The sequence below is a fragment of the Camelus dromedarius genome, chromosome 30, assembly GCF_036321535.1.
Source record: "Camelus dromedarius isolate mCamDro1 chromosome 30, mCamDro1.pat, whole genome shotgun sequence".
NCBI lineage: Eukaryota > Metazoa > Chordata > Mammalia > Artiodactyla > Camelidae > Camelus > Camelus dromedarius.
In genome coordinates this window covers 1328572-1348934 of record NC_087465.1, presented here as the reverse complement: position 1 = coordinate 1348934, position 20363 = coordinate 1328572, and the positions used below count along the sequence as shown (strand labels likewise).

General features: G+C 45.5%; 1 protein-coding gene across 1 annotated transcript in view; it reads right to left on the bottom strand.

Annotated features, from left to right (window-relative positions):
- The window catches only part of SNTG1 (syntrophin gamma 1), a 357912-nt gene that overhangs the window by 13386 nt on the left and 324163 nt on the right, over positions 1 to 20363 (bottom strand). Inside the window, exons 14-17 of the mRNA XM_064480809.1 lie at positions 19039 to 19155; positions 17870 to 17941; positions 8687 to 8839; positions 4649 to 4741 (exon numbers count right to left, since the gene is read on the bottom strand). Coding sequence (XP_064336879.1) covers positions 4649 to 4741; positions 8687 to 8839; positions 17870 to 17941; positions 19039 to 19155 — 435 coding nt within the window. The remainder of the gene's footprint in view (positions 1 to 4648; positions 4742 to 8686; positions 8840 to 17869; positions 17942 to 19038; positions 19156 to 20363) is intronic.

Sequence of the window (20363 nt, the reverse complement as noted above, 5' to 3'; positions counted from 1 at the left end):
CGATTCACACTGGACTCCCACTGCCAATGCTGGAAGAGCCTTAAGACAGAGGCTAGACCCCAAGCCCGCTTTAGCACAAGGCATGAACCTGGGAAACTGATTTCCCGATTCTCTCAGACAGCGCGTGTTCTGAGCCATCATGTCTTTTTCCTTAGGATGCTGTTGCTGTCTCAAGCCCTTTTTCTCTCTCTACAAGTAAAAAGTTTCCCATACGCTCTTCATTTGTTGAAGATCCCCTGTTAGAATTGGCCTGAAGTTTGGAAATGCCGGTGATCTAGAGAACATCAGTGGGCAGGGAAAAGAGAAAGCTTTCCCTTCCTCTGCGTCTCTGATGTTTATGACAGAGACCGCCCGGGCCGGCTGCAGTCCACCCGGGGAGGGGCTGGGCCTGGCTCTCCTAAGGGACCCTGGTTAGTGAACGAATTCACGTTCACATGACAGCAATGACTCCTTGCATGCAGACTACTCAAAGACATAATTCCTCAGTTCTATGCATGTAAATGCTAAAGGAGGCTAAGAAATGAAATGACATGCTTACACGTTGAACAAAAACAGGCAAAACCACGTCCACCACATCTTTATCAGCCTCTCCCAGTTCACCGTCAGTAGGTCCCAATGTCTCACTCCCTCGGGAAAAATTCCTCTTCAAAAAGACTGAAACAGCTTTTACACACGCAGGTCATGTAAGCACTACGTCTTCTGTGTTATGGGAAACGGGGAATGATGTTTTGCAACATAGGGGCAAACACACTGGAAAGTGCGATCTGTGTGGATTACAACTAATTACATAGAAGATGTTAAAAATCACAACAAAAATGCTTTGAAGGCAGGACCTACCTTTACTCTCTCCGTGATACTGGGCACCTGGTATTTGACATCTAACTCATGTTTGCCCATCAGTAACCACAAACATACTTTTTTTTCACTGTAAATGGTCTTGATAGGTCTCCTGGTTAAGCCACAAATCAAATCTGCCCTCGCAGCGCTGTTTCTGCTTTGCATCCTCCTTCAACTAAGCAAGACGCCAACCACGAGTACCCTCTCTTGCCTTCTGCCCACCCTCCCCGCCGGAGTAATTAACAAACGTTAGAATGTGGATGTGCTGTCGGCGCCTCCTTTTCCTCGCCTTTGGTGTGGGTGGGCTTGGAGGCATATTTAGTAGAAACCTTTCCTTTAAAAATATTCTTTACACATCTTTATTCTTCTCATTTGGTATCCATTCGTGTGAAATTTATCCTAACCAAATATGTTTCTGAACTTAATTAATTGGATGTTTACTAAAACCAGTGCATCTACTGTGTACTAATTTTACAAATCTTGTAAATTTGAACAGTAATGATAAAGGGATAAAAACAGAAATAGTGAAAGAACACAAAATTAGGTGAAAGCGTACAGTGCTTTACAGAAAGCAGCTCTTTTCTCCTGATTTCTTGTTAACATATGCACACACGTTTGCCAGCTCAGTGGGCAGTGACCAGCTCTAGAGAGAAAAAGAGGCGAGTTTACTGCGCTAGCTGCATCTGAGCCAACAGCTCTGCACACAGAACAAGCCGTCACTGCCTCACCCTCCTGCGGGTTGTCTGCAGGCTGCTCCGCCGACAGAGATTAAGCGCTTTATTAAGTAACCGCTAAATTACCACGAGAGTGTCTGCACATTTTATTTCCAAGGCAGCGCTATTCTTCACTTTTACTAATTTGATCTCTAAAATTTCATTATGAACTTTATCACTGTGATTCAATCATTTTTCTTTTTTTCCCTCAGTAGAATTTTAAAAATTCCCCGATTCAAAGAAATCTATATTTCTAGAAATTGACCCAAGTGTAAATAGCATCGCTTGGAAACGATTGTGTTCCTTAAATTAACAACGTACGATGAATTGCCCTGGGATCTTTCTGCTTTGAATCAATGCACTGAACCATGGTTGAGGATGAGAGTCTGAGTCTGTGACGGTTAGTGAGGGCAGGGGTATATACGTCCTGTGTTTGAGGGGTGTGCACCAGCCGGATCTGACAGCGGGGCCCCAGCTCGAGCCTACATTTTATTCACCTGGTGAATGTGGAATAATTTCTTATCTCGGTTGCCTGGTGAAACCTGCCTGCCATAAATGTGTTTGTGTTAGAAACCAAGAGGTGTCGTGGAGAGCAGCCGCCCTGAGACGCGTGGTCCAGGGGCGGGGCGCCAGGACCACTCCTTGGCTTCTAAGTCCGCAATGCACTTCGACTGTGTATAATATTTGAGTTCTATGCTGTAGCACACTAGGCTGGAATGTGTTTTTTCAAGAAACTTAGAGAAGTCACTGCTGTCAGGCCCTCCCTAACCCGAACCCAGAAATCCGCTGGCATCTGTCTGTGGGATGCATCCCACACGCATACCAAAGAGAGAGAAGAGCTGAATATTACTTCATTGTCATGATAAAATGTTGTTCAAACATGATGCAAGACATTTTAATTTATAGGTAATTTTTTTTGTATTGAAAATTTCTTCTTTAGGCTGATTCTGTGGAGTGAGACAACCTTCTCCCAGTGAGGTCAGCTCACTGGCTCCCCCGGCCTCTCTGTTGAAGCTTGTTGTCCTGAGATGATTATTAAAAGCTCCCCCTTTCCTCCAACAGTCACAGGTTCAGGAACAAATACTGTCTCCACGATGATGGGTTCGGATTCCTTCCCCTCCCTCCAGTTTCTCAGATGGCCTTGAAGGTCGGTACTTCCACCAAGTCAGAAACTGGAGGGACGGTCACTACTGTTCTGGTTTTTCCTGTGTGTCAAGCTTGTGCTGACTAAATCTCATTTCTTGCTAAAGGCCTTGCCCTGGACAGAGTCCCAGCAAGCGCTGGGTTCCCTGACGCACCCTCCGTCCCAGAGGACCTGGGCAGGTGCGCGCAGGTACGGCGGGTACCACATCCACACCAGGAGTCCTCCCCTCACCAACAAAAAGCCACAGCAGGGCCCCAACACGGATTTGAACCAAACATCAGCTTTAAAGAGAAACTCAAAATAGATTCAGAAACCCGTCCAGATGAATTTTACCAGTTTCCCTCTCATTTACTAGCGCGAGAGTCTTTTACCCACATGTGATAGAGTTCGGTGACAACTCGGGCCATCTTACTTCCTTTTTAAAATCAGAGTTTAATTTTTTATTCTAATCACTTTAATTTATGTTTAAAGTTATTTATTACATTCATTTAGTAGCTATGAAATTGATGCATTAATATTTAAAGTAGTAAATTTATTAAATTAATTTAATATTCATGAGCCTAGCCAGATTTGAATGAGTATTTTATTCAAAAGAACGTCTTTGTCATGGGACAAGTTTACAACAGTCTCATTTGAGGCTCAAAGAGCCACCGGCACCTGAAATTCCATAAATAAAAAAGTATTCTTGGGGAGAGTGTAGCTCAGTGGTAGAGCACATGCTCAGCACGCACGAGCTGGGTTCAATCCCCAGCACCTCCATCCAAAAAAAAAAAAGTTAAAAGAGAAAGAAAAGTATTATTTTGGCATCACACAAAGGCAACACCTTGCGTGATCAAATCTGAACTGAGTGTGTGCTACTTAATTTCCCGAAGTCAAAATATAAAGAAACATTGGCCACCCTCACATAATGTGAGATTTTGTGTGACAGTCTCAATCGCTGGGCCATGAAAAGTCGTAAGATCTCCAAACCCCAGCCCACATCCCACTTGGCTGGGACCAGCTGGGCCCCGTCAATGGACGCTGTCTCCCAGGACGCACACTCCCACGCCCCGCACACTGTCCTCCCCACGCGTGTATACCGCTCTCGTTTTGTGTGCGTTTGCTTTCGAGAACCCTGTACAAGGCTTAGTGACATGTAAGTGCCCCAGTAAGGGATGACTCAGTCATCCTTCAGTAGCGAGACGGAATCTGTCACAGTCCATTAAGGAGAAGACAGGTCTGAGGAGCCGAGGTTCTCTGAGGGGAGGAGGGCGTCTTCCTGGGGGCCTCAGCCCTGGGTCAGGAGCTGTGGCAGTGTCTCTGGCCCTGGAAGGGACTGACGGTGGGTAGGGGGGCTTCAAGACCCTTTAGATACGGCTGGCTGAGAGGCCCCCTTCATCATTCGGTGCACATCACTCCCGGGGACACAGGCTTTGTGGAACAGGCGCCGGTCAGACAGACAGACCTCACTGAGCCAGGTGTTCACAAGGGCTACCCTCCCTGGCTCGGAACGCCAAACCCTCAACGGGGCCATCCTGTGATCCTAACGTGTTACCTGTAGAACTAAACAAATACGGTTCCTCATTTTGATAATGGAGAATGACTCAGAAAAATAATAAAGGGACACTTTGTTTTAAAAAACTGTTTTGAGAGAAGAAAATTTCCCTTCATTATGAGGCCATACCTTTAATAAAAGAGAATATTTATATATATAATGTAGAGACATATATATGTATGTATGTAACACATATACACGTACGTACTTCACGTAGTTATAATGTAGTTATAATGTGGTACCATATTGATTTTATTAAACTTCAAACTTTTGGTTTTCTATAAATAGATTAAAGCTTAATTTATCTTCTATCAATGGAACTGTGGACCTAAAACTCGACCCCTGAGGACCACTGAGCATGCTGACTGGATTAGAAGTGATTTCGATCATTCTAGGTTAAGAGCTGACGGAACACAGTACCTTGGTGGCCGCGTCAAAGCAGATGAAGCCGGAGCTGAAGTCGATGGTGAGCCCCATCAGGTGGCCGTCCAGGACACACGCGTACGTCTTGCACTGGACAGAACAGAAGACTGTTACTTTCCGTCAGATGGACCCAACGGCAGGTTTAACAGCCAACGCCTATCGACAGTGTGACCGCTCCTGTGAAATGCTCCTTATGCAATGCCACCTTCATTTCAGCAATGACTGTCTAAGGAAGCTGGTGTTCCCAACATCCCAGTGTTGACAGACACAAGCTGAGTGCCTGTGGCCCTGCCTGGGTGGGGGATGTGGGCTGTTTCTAGTTCTGCTCCATTTGACCTCGTCTCTGCCTTGTGCCCCATTTCTGCCCTTGGCTACACTGGCAGTAAAACTGTACACACATGTTCAGGTATAGGCAAAATTATGTTGTTAGATTCTGTAGCTCAAGATCACAGCATTTTCATTACACTCAAAGTAAATTACTAAAGATTAAGGTCTTACTTAAATTCTTGGCACATCAATTTCATCACTATTATTAAAAAGAGAGCTCCCAGGCCCACAAACAGATTTAATACCCAAGGCAAAAAATACAAGAAACCTCGTGACCTTGAGAGTCTCTGTGTATTCATCCACACGGTGCACGTTACATCCTAAAGACACTGACTCTTGCCTATTATTTGTTCAAACCTACTGATTCTCCGAAATCCAGAATTAACAATTATTCACATTGAGATCAATTTAAATTATAACTTTACTTATATGAATATTTTGGGAAGACTAATAAAATATAGATAGCAAAATATAAGAATAACAGATCTGAAAAACAAACTTGGAGCTTACAGGAAACATAATGCATTTTTATGTCCATAAGCCAGTTTTATTTGCATTGAATTGCAAACCAGAATGGGACGTTAAAATGAAGAAAAATACTTGTAATTCACACACAAGGAGAGGGAGGAAGAGGGAGAGAGAAACCATCTCAAGCGAATGTTCAGTACTGATGCTTACATCCTATCTGTGTTTATAATGCTGTTTATGAAAGTACATTAAGTGAACCTCATTCTGACTATAATGATGCCTAAACGCGTCAATGCTTTTGCCATCACCAAAAAGCTGTATTCATGTGCTTAAGCCCAATTCGCGTAGTAATGTTATAACCATGCCAGATTATTCATTTGGAGTTAAGTTTTCCAAAAAAAAAAAAAAAAAGCCAGATTAGAAAGCAAACTTAATGGTCCTTGTAAGTTCATTTTGGGTGTAATTTTATTTGTTTAATACACGAGCATTTTCCATGTGCACATCCACCCACTACCACTTCATTAAAGCTACTACCAACCTGAGGAATGTCCAAGGCTATCTCATTTTCTCCAATTTAGACATAATCATTTGCTATTTTCAAGTAACACTATTGAAAAAATACATCAGGTGGAAACACCTTCAGTATAGACCATTAAAATTGATCTCGTTAAGTTCAGAATTACAAATTAAATGCATTGTTTTAATAATCATTAAATTGATACAGATATGATATAAATTGAGACCCACTGAAGTTTGATTCCATGATTTATAGTCTTAACAGACATGTAATATGAGTATACTTGATGTATGTTTTAATATTAAAATATTTGATTTATGGTTTAATATCTATGTTTATTTTGAAATTATAGTTAGAAAAGAGCAAAAAATTACCCTTCTGGGGAAATTCAAATGAGAAATACTTTGAAATATTTTTGTGCAATCATATACTATTTGAAAATACATCACACATAAAATAAATTTTCATACACTCTTTTGTATGACAGCTAAATGTCTGTAGCTGGATAAAACACAACGAAAGAGTTTGAAATAATAACAATGACAGGAAATGAGTTTTTGAAAGTGATATACTTTTTCATTAAAAGTCTTATTTTCAAAGGGCGGTGTTAATTCAGATTAAATTAATGTAAAGTCAAAAACAACTCTCTGTCCCTTACCAGTATCATTCACTTACTCTGGGAAAACTGCTCAGAAGTAAGATAAACACAGGTGCTAAAAGTGCGGTAAGTGAATTCAGCCTAGAAACGGTACTTTGCACACTTGGGGAAGGTAAGATTTAGTTCATATCAGTTGTCATATTTCTGTTTCAATGTTCATTACATTTTCCAAATTTTGAGGTAATTTAAATGACAATGTAGGATGTTTAGAAATACCTGTTTTCAACGGACTACCCCCTAGATAAATATGTTGATATTTATATCAATATTAGGTACATTAGAGATTAGAAAATACATAAACAGATAAAGGAATAGATTAGAACCTAGAAAATGTTGAGGTGCTGTACTGTTAAGGAAAACCAATTTCAAAATAAAAATAATTTAACTGATTAATTCTTACTGTATTTGTCAATTTGCTAGTTTTCTACCTGGATGCCTGTTTCACAATAGGACATGTGTCTTCCTTTATTTCTTTGTCAACTTTAATGGTAGTGGAAATATTGAGAACATGGAAACCACACAAGGTTCTTCATGTAAGTATATTCATGTCCTTGAGTTTTGAAATAGAACTGCAGTGTTCAGTCATTGACTATTGATTTCTGGTAGAGTAAACAAAGGGAAATTATGAAATCCATAAAACAACCAGAAGCTAAAAAGGCATTAAATATTTCACTTTCCGCTTACTATATGCACCTTAAATCCATAGCATAAATATGTAAGGTGCTAATGCAAAAAAGTGCGTTGCTCAGGATGTCAGCTTAGAGACGGTGAGGTCCAGATTAACAAAAAAGGAAAGACAATGAACAGCAGTAAAATACAAATGGAACGACATGATTTTATCTCTATCTCATTTCTAAGCATCCGGAGACTTAAAATGAAATCTTAAATTGAAACCAGCAGGTAGAAATCGCCATGTATTTGCTTCCAAGTGATGTGATAGGCCAGAAGAACGGCAATTAGGAACACCTGAGACTATAGGTAACAATCACAAAAACGTCAACTCCTGTACAACCCTGTGCAACGCTCTGAAACGGACTTGGATATGGACACTGGGAATCAAGTAACGTTGAAGGTATTTTTCATCTTTCCACTTTTGATATTAAAGTATCTATTTACTGAATTGAGGCTCTATACAGCTAAACTATGGAAACAACGATTCTCAGTCACATTGTTGGATACACGCAGGTCAGCAGGACTGTTGGAAAGTGTGAACTGAGCGAAGGGAAAAGGGAAGAACGAGTCCTCGCCTCGTCGCCCCCGGACTTCCACGTCACAGCGGTGTGACTCACGGGTTGAATATGGACGTTTGTGGCCGGAAAGGAAGGAAGGAAGGGATAATGCCACCGATCAGGTCAGCTCCACTGAAGACCACGCACCCCGAGGCCCGCGACCGGCGGGCGACCCCCGGCCCCCCGCGCCCCCGGCCCGGCGCGAGCGCCCCAGCGGCCGGGCTGCCAGCTCTCGCCCGGGGCCCGTCTGGGCGAGAAAACTTCGCTCGGAAGGAACGAGGCGTCACAAAACCTGCCGATGCTCCTGAGGGACGACAGGCCCTGGGCCGCGGTCGGCAGGCGCAGCAGGTCACCCCGGAACCTCCGCCCCGCGCGGGACGCCCCCGGGCGGGGCCCCCGAACACGGAGGGGGAGCAGGGCCCCCGGCGGCGGGCGGGGCGGGGGGGGGGGCCGCGGGGCGCGGGGGGGGCGCGCAGACGGGACCGGCGGCGGGGCTGCGACCGAAGTGCCGGAGACCGGGGAGGCTTCTGGCGCAAAGAGCCCCGGGAGGGGACGAAGCCCCTCGGGCCGGAGACCGGGGGAGCGGGGACGGCGCACAGGGCCGCCGCCTGCTTCAGATTCCGGGTAGAGCAGACGCCAGTTAAAATGAGGAATAGGTTTGCGGTGCGCGGCGGCCAGCGGCCTGGAGAGGTGTCTCAGGGCCCGCGCGGCCGCTGCCACCAGCGGCCGGCCGGTGGGCGAGTCGCGGACGCTCACAGGCCCGAGCCCCGCCGCTGGCGCTCGAGGGCCGCGCGCACGCCCCTGGGGCCCACACCCTGGACGCCGCAGACTCTCACCTGGATGCGCTCCACCTCCAGGAAGGCCGCTGTCTGGAAGGCTCGTTCCCACTGGGCCAGGTCGGACTCCAGCTCCACGGAGAAGTAGAGGTCCTCCCCGGACTCGGACTGCACGCTGAAGCAGTGTTTCCGCCGGTCCAGCAGGTCGCTGTCCTGGTGGAAGCCTGGAGTTACACGGGCTGCACTCACCTGCCCTCACCTGCCCTCCGGCCGAGCCGGCTGCACACGAACCGCGCGGCCCGGGGCGCGGGGAGCCCCGTCGTGACGCCCCCTCTCTCTGACGTCACCAAGCCTTTGCTGAGATGGTCACGGCAGCCAGTTTCTAGCCCGCAAAATCTCGGACTGACCCTGGGGCAAGTCCGTAAGCTAGACGTCAGGGTTTCTGGCCTCAGCTCTTACGAGCAAGGGAACTACCAGGAGTGCGTGAGATTTGCCTCTTCCTGGACAGATGGATGACACCCAATCGCCCTTCCTCCTCACAGAAAGGTGAAGATGATGAAACCAAACAATACTTCCTAATGTATCTGCAGATGTTAAGAGAGCCTTCGAAGCATGGCATTTTTAGCTGAGTTGATTTCTATGGCCCTCAAAGTATCATGGAAATATTATTCTACCTGAGACACGAAAAAAATGAATCTACTATGTCTCAGAATTTTTACTGCTTTAAAAAAAAACACACATTTACCTTATTTATGGAACCGTATTTCACTGAGTTAGAAAGACCAACATAGCAATTTCTTGGTTTTACTAGAAGTTTCCCACTGATGCGTTCACACATCTGCCTGTACAGCCATCTCAGAGATGTTAAAAGGGGAAAATAACGCAGCTAAGAATTGATGCCACAAGCTAATTCCACGCAGTATGTCACACAGAGCCTTTGAATCGCATGTGCCGTATACTGAAAACTGCCAGTCACTGATGGCTCTAACCATTTTTTATAGAGAGGTATATAAAGGTATTAAACACCCAAAATGCTAGAAGGAATTCTCTGCTTTGGCAGGTGTTTTCAAAATAATAGCAATTTTACAAAGAATTCCAATTGTCCTTGTTTTTTCTATTTATGTTTAAAATGACTAGAGAAGAGCTAATGAAAGGCAGCCCTTCCTGGGCTCCAGAGTTTCCCTTGACACCCGCTGCCTGTTGATGTTCTGGAAGCTTAAAGGAAGACACATTCTCTCTGTAGTGATGGATTTTCCGAGTCTATCTTAAGGGAGAACACGAAAGCATTGTATCTTTGAAAACGCAGTCCAAGTAAGCAGACCGTGCCATCCTTTCTAGTAATTTGGAGCTTACAACATCCAGGGAGAGTGACAATGACAGACACTGAATACATAACTAGACAAGTCGATATGTCAGCGGAGACCCCTGTAAAAAGTAAGAATATGGTTTATCCCACAATAGGCTGGGAGGTCAGGGAGATGTCCTTGAGAAAATTCTATGGTTTATTAAATTGGCTTTAATGTTCCTTGTCAGATAAAATTGTTAATATAAAACAATCTGTGTCATTAACACCCAGAAAAGTGTTGCTGTTTTTCCTTCTCACAAAATTGCACATTGTCACAGATCTTAAAGGAACTTCATCTCAGATTTTCTGTTTTCTTGGCAAGTTATTAGCTCTCTCACTCCTGTAAAACCTGATTTACATCTTCTGTGACACGACCCAAGCTCTTGGAGACAGAGCCTCTGTCATCTCTGCAGATAGGACTGCGACACCTCTGACCACCGGTAGCCACTTGTTACCGAATTAACAGCCGCTCCTCGTGGGCAGACTGCCACTGCACCCTACAGTCATCTGGGTGTTCAGGCCTCACGGTTCAAAGAGGGAGACAAATACATAAGAATAATAAACATCTCTCAGACAGTGCTATAGAGGTAAAGTGCTAAGGAAACACAAGGAGTAACACATCATTCTGGAGAGAGAGTGGAGAGGAGAAAGCCTTGTTCTAGGAAGAGACCAGAGGGTCCTCACGGGCTGAGAGACACAAGTGAGGGCCGTCGGCCCAGCCTGAATGAGCCCAGGTGCCCCTGCTAGAAATGCACCTGCTGTGAAGACCATGGGGGGCGGTGCTTGAGGGCGGGAGGAGCAGGACACACCCTGACTTGGAGGGAGCAGGGCCAGTGGGGTGGGAGGGCAGAAAGGCAGCAGGCTGGGGTCCACGTTCAGAGGTTCAGTGAAATGTGGCTACAGCTGAGACATTTCAAAGATCTGCTTCGAAAATAGTCATCCAGTTACCGGCTGATGGACACTTAGGTTGGAATACTACTCAGTCATGAAAAAGAAAATAATGCCAAATGCAGCTTTCTAAGTGAAGTAAGCCAGAAAGAGAAAGAAAAATACCATATGATATCACTTATATGTGTAATCTAAAAAAAAAAAAAAAGACACGAACTTATTTACATAACAGACAGACTCACAGACAGAAAAAGAAAAAACTTATGGTTCCCAGGGAGGAAAGAGCATGGGAAGGGATAAGTTAGGAGTTCAGGATTTGCAAATGCAACTACTATACATAAAATAGATAAACAACAATGTCCTGCTGTACAGCACAGACAAATATATTCAGTAACTTGTAATGGCCTATAATGAAAACGAATATGAAAAGATACATATATATGTATGACCAACTCACTGTGCTGTACACCAGAAAGTAACACAGCATTGTTACTTTAATAAATAAATAAATAATTTAATAAATAAATAAAAAAACAGTAAATAAATAAAAAAGAAACAAAGGCAGAGACATTAGCAGAAATCTGTGCTTAAACCAGAAGAAAAGAGAAAACAGTTGTCCAAGACACTGCTGTCCTCCTGTCTCCGTCTGGTGTCCTCGTCACGGGGCCACAGTGAAGGCGCCCAGCCTCAGATGCGGCCGGGGGCGACCTCAGCTCTCCCGTTTCCGGGACGAGCTGGCCGGAGAAGGCATGGCTTCTGGAATGTCTGCTGTTAATGTTGATACTCAAAAAAGTAAACATATGTGGCTCCCCACGCACTGCGACTTAAACTTGCTGCCTGCACACCTCACCTTCTGTCAGGCTGTGATGTGGCCCCTGCAGACACACCGTCTGGGGGATTCTTTATGCTGATTGGCGCGCATGATCCATCAGTGCTGACACAGTGACAGCCAACGTGTCTTGAGCATACCTTTGTGCATTTTTCTCATTTACTACTTTTCCTTCAGAAAGATCCTCTCTAGGTTTTTAGATTTACTCCGAGTCTCCTGCACACTCTGCAGACTGATAACCAAGCGCCGTCCTTCCTGGGCCACACGTCAGCTTAATAAGCAGCCTGACCCAGAAGCCACATGTTGCAAGTATGTTTGCTAATAATGTGCGTAGTTCGTCTAAGGCCAACGGGTATAAATAACTGTAACAAACAAGCAAGACAAACCGTGTCTTTATAATAATTACTGAGCGTGGAGATACTGCCAGCCGTAAATTTTCTATTTTGCTTAAAATGTACAGGACTAAAGGCAGGAAAAGCTGCCCCCAAATTGGTGAGTTGCCCCCACGGCCAGGTTTCCGCGTGTGGTCTCCTCTCTCCACTGAGCTGCGGTGGCTTCACCCAGTGCTCAGTGACGCAGCGAGTCGCTTGTCACACTCTCTTTCAAATACACTTGTCATTGTTTGAATAACAGCTATGGCCTTTCTTCAAGTTAATGGCATGTGTGGGATCAAAAATGAAAATGAGAAAGTAAGGATAAATGTGTTCACATTATTATATTAAATTTAAATTACTCTATGAGCTACATGACTTTAGTACATTTACGTTTGCCACTGCTTCTTCTGCTTGAGCTTATAGCAAATCAGGGAATCACTCGATCTAAGCATGGAGTTATTTAAAAACAAACAGAAATTGTGATTTTTTTAATGAAAAGAGAGGACCAGGCCTAGGACGGATTCTTCAGCTACAAATAATGATTTTCATTCTTCTGCAACTATTCTCATAATTTAAAATGAGGGGAAGGGGGGCTGAGTATTGCTCAGTGGTGGAGCACGTGCTTAGCGTGCACAGGGTCCTGGGTCCAGTCCCTAGTACTTCCATTAAAAAATAGATAAACCTAATTACCTCCCATTGCCAAAAAATAAAAATAAAATAAACTGAGTGGAAAACATACCAACAAAATTAAATCTTGCCAATTAATTTTCAGTGAGACTCTCAGGAATGATTCAGTCTCTAAAGAGACATTAAATGCACACCAAGTTCTGCACAAAAATGGTACTATGATAACACAGTATAGTGCCGTCTTCCATTTTTATACAAATACCATTCTTAACCCTGTTGTGTAGTGAAAATTTTTACATGAATTAACATATTGTTAGGAATATTTTTCCATCATTAGATTTTGTAAAAGATAAAGTTTGGGAAATTACTCAAATTTTATTATAAATCTGGTTCTATACATCCCAGAACAAAAAGGGTATTTGCATCTTATTCAGCCAATATGACCAATGTGGAAAACAGCTTGCATTTCAAATGATATTAGCTCAATAATTATGTAACTTCCCCTCTTCTGTGCTGTGTAGAAATACATCAAAAGCAGGTGAAAGTAAAGTACACGAAGGTATTTCCATTTTTTACAGCTATGGCAGATAACAAGACGTTAAAATTACTTTCCTAGTAAAATGTCATTAAATACCTGCCAGAAAAATTATTTTCCAAGTCATCTAGCCTTTAAGTTATTACTCATATATTCATAAATCATGAGACGTAAATCTCATGATCTGAAAAGTAAAATTTTCAACTTCTGAAAAAAGTAATTGAAAAAAATTTATAACTATTATTTTAAAATTAATTTAAAATAAAACTTAAGATATTTTAGATATTAAAAATCAATTAAAATCAAACCAAGTGAATGCCCTATATATGTAAGTCAATTCATTTTTTTATCTTTGGGATTTTAGTTGCCTTATCTGGGAAAAGAAGAAATAAAACTTTAAATTTCCTCCCTTTTCTCTCCTGGGAAACTGGAGTCCCTGCTATCAATAAACAGGCACAGTGGCAAATGCCAGATACAGTCTCTAAATCAGTCTTAACAGTGATCCATCCACGTCGGCTGTGCTCTTCTCTTTCCTGAGGAGGGAAAGGGGACTCGGACATGTCGGTCGTGTCCCCAGTCGAGAGGCTGCTGGCCCCAGGGACTCGGGTCACACGTGCTGGGGAGTCACCGGCTGAAGCTCAGAAGTCAGCTTTATTTCCACCTCTCCTAGAATCAGTGCCCGCACTTGCCTGAAGCTCTTGCAAAGACGAAATTCGCGGATACGTTTATGTATCACCGTCACTGATGCTGACTGTTGCTGAAAAGCTGGGCTGGGTCAGACTCCAGCGCCCACGCACACGCCAGTACACCCACCCGCAAACACACACACACAGCCCCCTCTGTAACACAGATGTGTGGGACTGCCTACGATGAGGTGCAGGATGAACAAGCAGTCGGAGAGGCTCCGTGTCTATAAAATACCGACCAGCATTCACATTGGAGGTGTACACACTGGCCCGAGTTTCTTTTCCGGGCACGTCTGACCCTTCTGCCGCTCTTGAGGGCTTTTGTGTGCGTGCCTGTACGGGCGTGTTAGTTCTGTCCCAGCACATCATGCGCATGACGAAATGCTCTTGCAGACATTAGCCCATTATCCCTCTGTCTTTACGGCTTGCAGAGGTCAAGTGACTTAAACAAGAACTTATTCTAAAAATTCAGAGATTCTAGAATTTAGGGTGAAATATATTTTTTTAAATACATCTGCCGTTCACAAATTTTTCTGACTATTGGCATGAGAACACATGTTCTAAGGCTAGAATTCTTAGGTTCGGAAATCTATGGTGGGTGTGGCTTAAAGGTAAATTTGGGGTAGACTCCCCAGGCCAGCAGGACCCTAGCACAGGGGTGGTTTAAGAAGACAACACTGTCCCAAGCAGCATCCCACTTGCCACGGAATTTACCTGATTTGGATACAAATATATTTATTAACTGATATCTTAGAGAAAGGCAAGGCTGATTCTCGAGGACTCTCGGACAGGAGAGACAGTGACCCCAGCCGACTCTCTGTCCTGAGCAATGACCCCTTGTTTCAGTCTATCCACACAGCCTGGCTTAAGCTCCTTCATTTGCTTAATATGTGTTAGATTTAGCTTCAGTCAGGGAACTTGGGAAGAAAATTCCTACTTTAAAAAAAGAGGAGAGGGGAGGGTGTAGCTCGGGGGCAGAGTGCCCGCTTAGCACGCAGGGCGTCCTGGGTTCAGTCCCCAGTGCCTCCATTAAAAGTAAATAAACCTAATTACTGCCCCCACCCCAAAATACCCAAGAACTTTTTAAAGCAGAGTTTCAGTGAAGACAACTACCCATGTGAAAAATGCTGGCTACCATCAGGGAAAATGCTCTTCCATGCGGTGTTGTTAGAAAGTATACGGTGTGCACACAAAACACTATTATCAAAAGAAACTTTTATCCTTGTATTTGATTTGCTTTCTTGAGTCCCTGTTTCATACACTTGGATCAGCTTTCACTATCAGTTTGATTGATGTCTGCATTTTCCCTAAGACATTATTATTGAAGCAAACAGAAGCTTCTCTGCTGTAAATTAGCAAAACTAGAACCAGAAAAGCACACAAGCAAGAAACACACGAAACAAGAACATTCACATTAATTTCTCATAATATTATTCAAAGGGAGGACTTTCAGAGCTGCTGACTGAGATGAATGGTTTTAATTAATAGTTGCAAGTTTCATCTTCCAATTCCAATTCTAATATTCTACTTATGAGGACAATTGCATCACACGGAAACGAGCCCTCAAGCCCACGCTTTGAAACCCCCGGGAAGGGTGGTTTCAGGAGAAAAGGCTGTGCGGTGCGGGGCTGGGGCAGGTGCCACGTGTTTCCCTCAGGGTGAATTTCATGGGGTCGTAACCGGTGGGAGTTGTGGCTGGTCCCATGGTCCTGCCTTTAAGAAAGAATCCAAACAGTCCCACGTTTAAATACATCCAAAGAAGGCAATTCTAGGTTGTAGCCTTCAGTGTTTGGAACGTGAAGATGGTTCTTCCATCTCTGACTATTCCTGTTTTGAAAACGGAATCCCTCACATCGCAGTTTATACTGATTTACTCTTAATCTTTCTTCAGATGTGATTCAAAACAGGTGGTCACCAATTTTGAGAAGTCACCTTTTCTATCCTCGAGGACAAATATCGAGTCACCTCTGAGCTTTCTCTTTATGAAACTAAATGAAGTAAATCATTCCACCTTCCCTCCCAGGCCCCACGCTGTAGCTATTTGATGATCTTAGCATCTCCCTGCGCCGAAGCCGAGCCAGCGTTTCCCGAAGCCCTCAGGTAGTAAAAGACACCCGCTCTCTGGCACGGGCTCATGCGGGTCTGGCCAACGTGAGCCATAAAAGGAGTTACTGTGTCACTTAACACGACACCTCTGTTTATGAACCCCAGTCTCCTGTATGAGTGCCGTGTCCGGGGAGATGTAGAAAGCGAGGGTCGTTGTGCAATGTGGTGTCTGGCTCGCAAGCATCTCACAAAATGTGTTCAGTTAATCCTGCACAATTTGTCCAACGAAGGGGAGGTGCTAGGGCCAAACAGCTCAGTTAGCTCTCCTGAATATACGTGGTCTGACCTCTGGCCTGGCTTCCGAGGCATCTTCTAAAGAGCAGGTCAGGACAAACCAGATGCCACTTACATCGCAGGCCCATCAGATGCTTTTTTTTCCCCTAGTGTTACTTCTTTTAAACAAAAACAAACAACTTATAAGCATGGAAACATCTTGGAGCAGAGTTCAAGGTTGCAGGTACCCACGGCTGCCTCTGAAAGTGTTTTATCCTGGCCTATCTGTGCCTGGAGGGGGTATTCAGCTGACGTTCAACCAAGGAGGACTGCCCACCGGCTGCGCCAGGCACTGCTCGGGTGGGGGGACGTCTCTCTGAGCCAGTCAGGTGGCACCTTTGTCCCCGGGAGGCTGGTCTGGAGAGGGTGAGAGGAGTCACAGCACAAACAAGGCGCCACGTCACGGCAACAAGGCCGGTGTCAGCAACGCCTGCTAACTCAGGGACGCCAGCCCCAGGGGACACTGCCATTTATACAGAATGAGAAAAGGGCGGCAAGGGAGGTGACAGGTGAGCAGAGGCAGGAGCAAAGGATTCCAGGAATCTGGGGGGGCGGTGACACAGAGAAGCCGGGGCTGGTGTGAGCGGAGGGGGATGGAGGGGCCAGAGCCAGTGGGCGGGCAGGTGGCCCGAGGCTGCAGCAGGTGGTGGGCGGAGGGCTGGGCAGGCGGGGTGGTCCAGGTCACAGCACCCGGCAGGCACCCTTGGGGCTTTACTTGGCGTGGCGCTGGCTCGCGGCCGGAGAGCTTCCTTGTTCACAGATGACAAGTGAGAGTAGGTGTGTGTTATTCAATGTCTGAAAATATTTCTCTCCAGGCCGTATAACCCAGGTGAAAATTTCCCCAGAGCAACTAAGAGGCCGATGGCAAGTTTTATGTGGGAAGGTAAGAAGTGTTGCTTGGCTGTGATTTGGGCAGAGTGCTGACCACCGGGCACCGCCGGGCTCTTGTGACAGCAGCGGAAAGTGCCAAGGGTTTTCTAGAGGCAGTTTAGATAAACGCATCCAGCGTCTTGAATATATTCAAACATTTTCTGCCCGGGATTTCCAAATCTCAGAATTCAGACTAAAGGAAATAACTTGGAGGTTACACAAGAGTTTTTCAATTCTTCGCTGTTCTTTTTCCTGGGCCCCTTAACCACACACGGTGTCACCCTAATAAAACGCCAGCTCGCTGAAAGCAGGGTGCCTCCACCTCTGTCTCCAGTCACACACTGCTTAGCAGAGGCCCTGGAATACAGCAACACTCAAGTGTCAGAGAACGATGCTGCGATATATCTGACAGGGGGGTGTCTAAAGGCAAAATTAAGAGACTGGCTAAAAAGATGGCCAAACGATGGGATAGGTAAAACCTATCACAAAGTCATAATTTTGGGGGAAGAATATTATTTGACATAACAAAATCTCAAAGCATATTTTTACATGAAAAAGCAGATTTAAACCATATATATTTTTTCTTTTGTCTTTATCTTGTGTTTTCTTTCATATCCATGCATCGTTTGTTTCCATGAACTACCTATGAGCCCAGGACCCCTACTGGCTGAAGAAAAGCAGTTAAAATGACCACCACTTGTTGATCATACCTTGAGAATCTTGCACATAATCTCATAAACTGAAAATGTTTTCTCCGCCCGGGTCCAGTCCCACGTGGTCACCTTTAAAAAGATGAGAAACTCATGTGCCATTTGTTTTAGAAAGACAGCCCCTCTTTTTGTCTTTTCTTATATAGCACGGAACACCCATGAGACTTTCGCACGCGCACCACACAGACTCTGAGCTGCGAGGTTTCCGCACACAAACCCCGGGACGGCGTTTCCACCCCCGCCCAGGTTTCACCTCCACGTCTCTTCCCATTTCAGCAAGGATTTCACGTGATGCGCAACAATTTCTGCCCCCGACTGTGTCGATGCATTTTAGATAGTGCGTGTGTCCTCTACATGTAAATACCGAGTGTGTGTGTTTCACATGTGGAACTTTTTTCCTGCTGCCCACCAGTGACACACAGACTCCCAGATGCCACGGCAGCCCCGGCTGTGACTTTAAAGGGAGACCAGGAGCCCTCCTGCCCCTGGACATGGCGACACGCCGAGCGCCACGAGCTGCTTCCTTACTTGTGTTTAGCACCTATTTGCCTGATTGGTCATAAGAAACTATTCAGAGTGGGAACAGCAGGAACTTGTGAAAGAGACAAATCTTTATGTCTCTTTCCTGTCTTCCAGGTGCGTTGAGCTTTGTGTAAACAAAGACGTTCAAAACTGCTTCAAGTCTAACTTGATACTTCAAGGTCGTATGTGTTACTAGACTTGTGAGTGAGCGGTGTGACATTTAATATTTATACTCAGTAAACGTTAATTGAGACTCGACTCTGCGTAAGGTGCATGTCCCCAAAGCACGACCGCCGGCGAGCGGCTACCCACGCCCAGCTCGCGCACAGCCGCGGGACCAGATGCAGGACGAGGCCGCCTGTCAGAGCCCTGCTGACCGACTGGGGCAGGCCGTGCTCTGTGGACAAATGTGCGAGGCCTGCCCGTCACGGCGGCCTAAGCAGAAAGGCCTGCTAGGTTTTCCCAGGTTGTGAAGTTAATGTTTAACGCCAGCAAGATGCTCTCAGAAGCATCTGCATCTTTTTTCTAGCTTTCTCTGTATCTTAGCTTTGAAATACATGGGCACATGCCATTTGCTGTTGTGGACCTGAGGCCGCTGTGCTGCGACGACGCGGAGACGATGAAGAATGCCGGACAGGAACACTTACTGGAGGTGCCAGGAACCGGTAGAGGCACGAGCCCCTCAGGGCGAGGAACGCCGGCGAGTACGCGCGGTCCTGGATGGGGTCCGGCTCCCGGGCCTCGCACCAGCCCATGCAGACGACCTGCAGGGGCACAGGCACACACAGTGCGTTACACGCGCGCACGCAGGCACCTGCCAGGTGGCTTCTGTGTGCTCTTCACGTCCCGTGGTGTTCGACTTTCCTCATAAAACTGTCAGATTAATTGGCACAAAAGGTGCGTGAACCAGATCGACCTTCAGTAAGTGAATGTGAACCACTCTAAGAGTCTGTGTGTTTCCGTCGGTGTTTATCAACCACACACACACACACACGTTGCCTTCCAGAACCAATGGCCGGACTGTGAACTGATTTCTCATGAGAAACAACGAAAGCCAGAACGTCATGGAACGTAGACTTCAATGCACAAAATGAGGACAAACCTAGCATTCCAGGCACCGCAGAACTTCCGTTTCCCCGGGATTTCCTAGCACTAACCCAGATCGAGGGTGACTTTGTGCGCATATATTTACACTGATGGGTTAAGCCCAGAAGTTACAACCGCTGGGCACTGCTTTCTTTCAACTGATAAATATATTCGGAGAAGAGAAATATTTTAACCTATAGTGTATTACCAGCCTCACTATGTGTTTACCTTCCAAGGGGAAAAGCACCTCTCCAGGTACAAGTTAACCATCCTGAGCCTGAGAAACGCTGCAGGGAGCTGCACGGAGTCGCATTCGTGTCACCGTCAGCTCTGCCTCGCGTGTAAAAGTGTTCAGAAGCGGACTGTAGCTTCTACCACGCTCTTCGTCGCCTTAGCAGACTTACATTGTGATTATTTTGCTTTCAGAAGTGTGAATGTCTAATTTTATGGTGCCAGTTAATAGATGACAGTCGGCCTCGGTATCCACGGGGTTCAGCCCAGTGGGGATTGTGAATGAAGTACATGATCTTGGGTCGTCTGAACCCGCAAACGCAGGACCCGCGGATGTGGAGGCCAGACTGCGGGAGGGACACCCGCAGCGGTGCCGGGAACAGCCCTCGCAGGCACCAAGGGGTGACTGTGTGAGCCAGTTAGACGGGAAGGCGCAGAAGTGTTAAACACGCACGTTTGCGCGCGTCCTTGTTTGTGATGTAGACGACCCTGTGGTTATTAACGACAGTTAACACTAGACCCAGGGGACAGTCTAGGCTATCCTGCTTTCAGATTACAGAGTAACAGTTGCTTGCTTTTCCCTTCAAAGGCAGATTTAAGCCTCAAACACAGAAACGTAATACTGAGCAGATAATTTAAAACACTGGCTAAAATC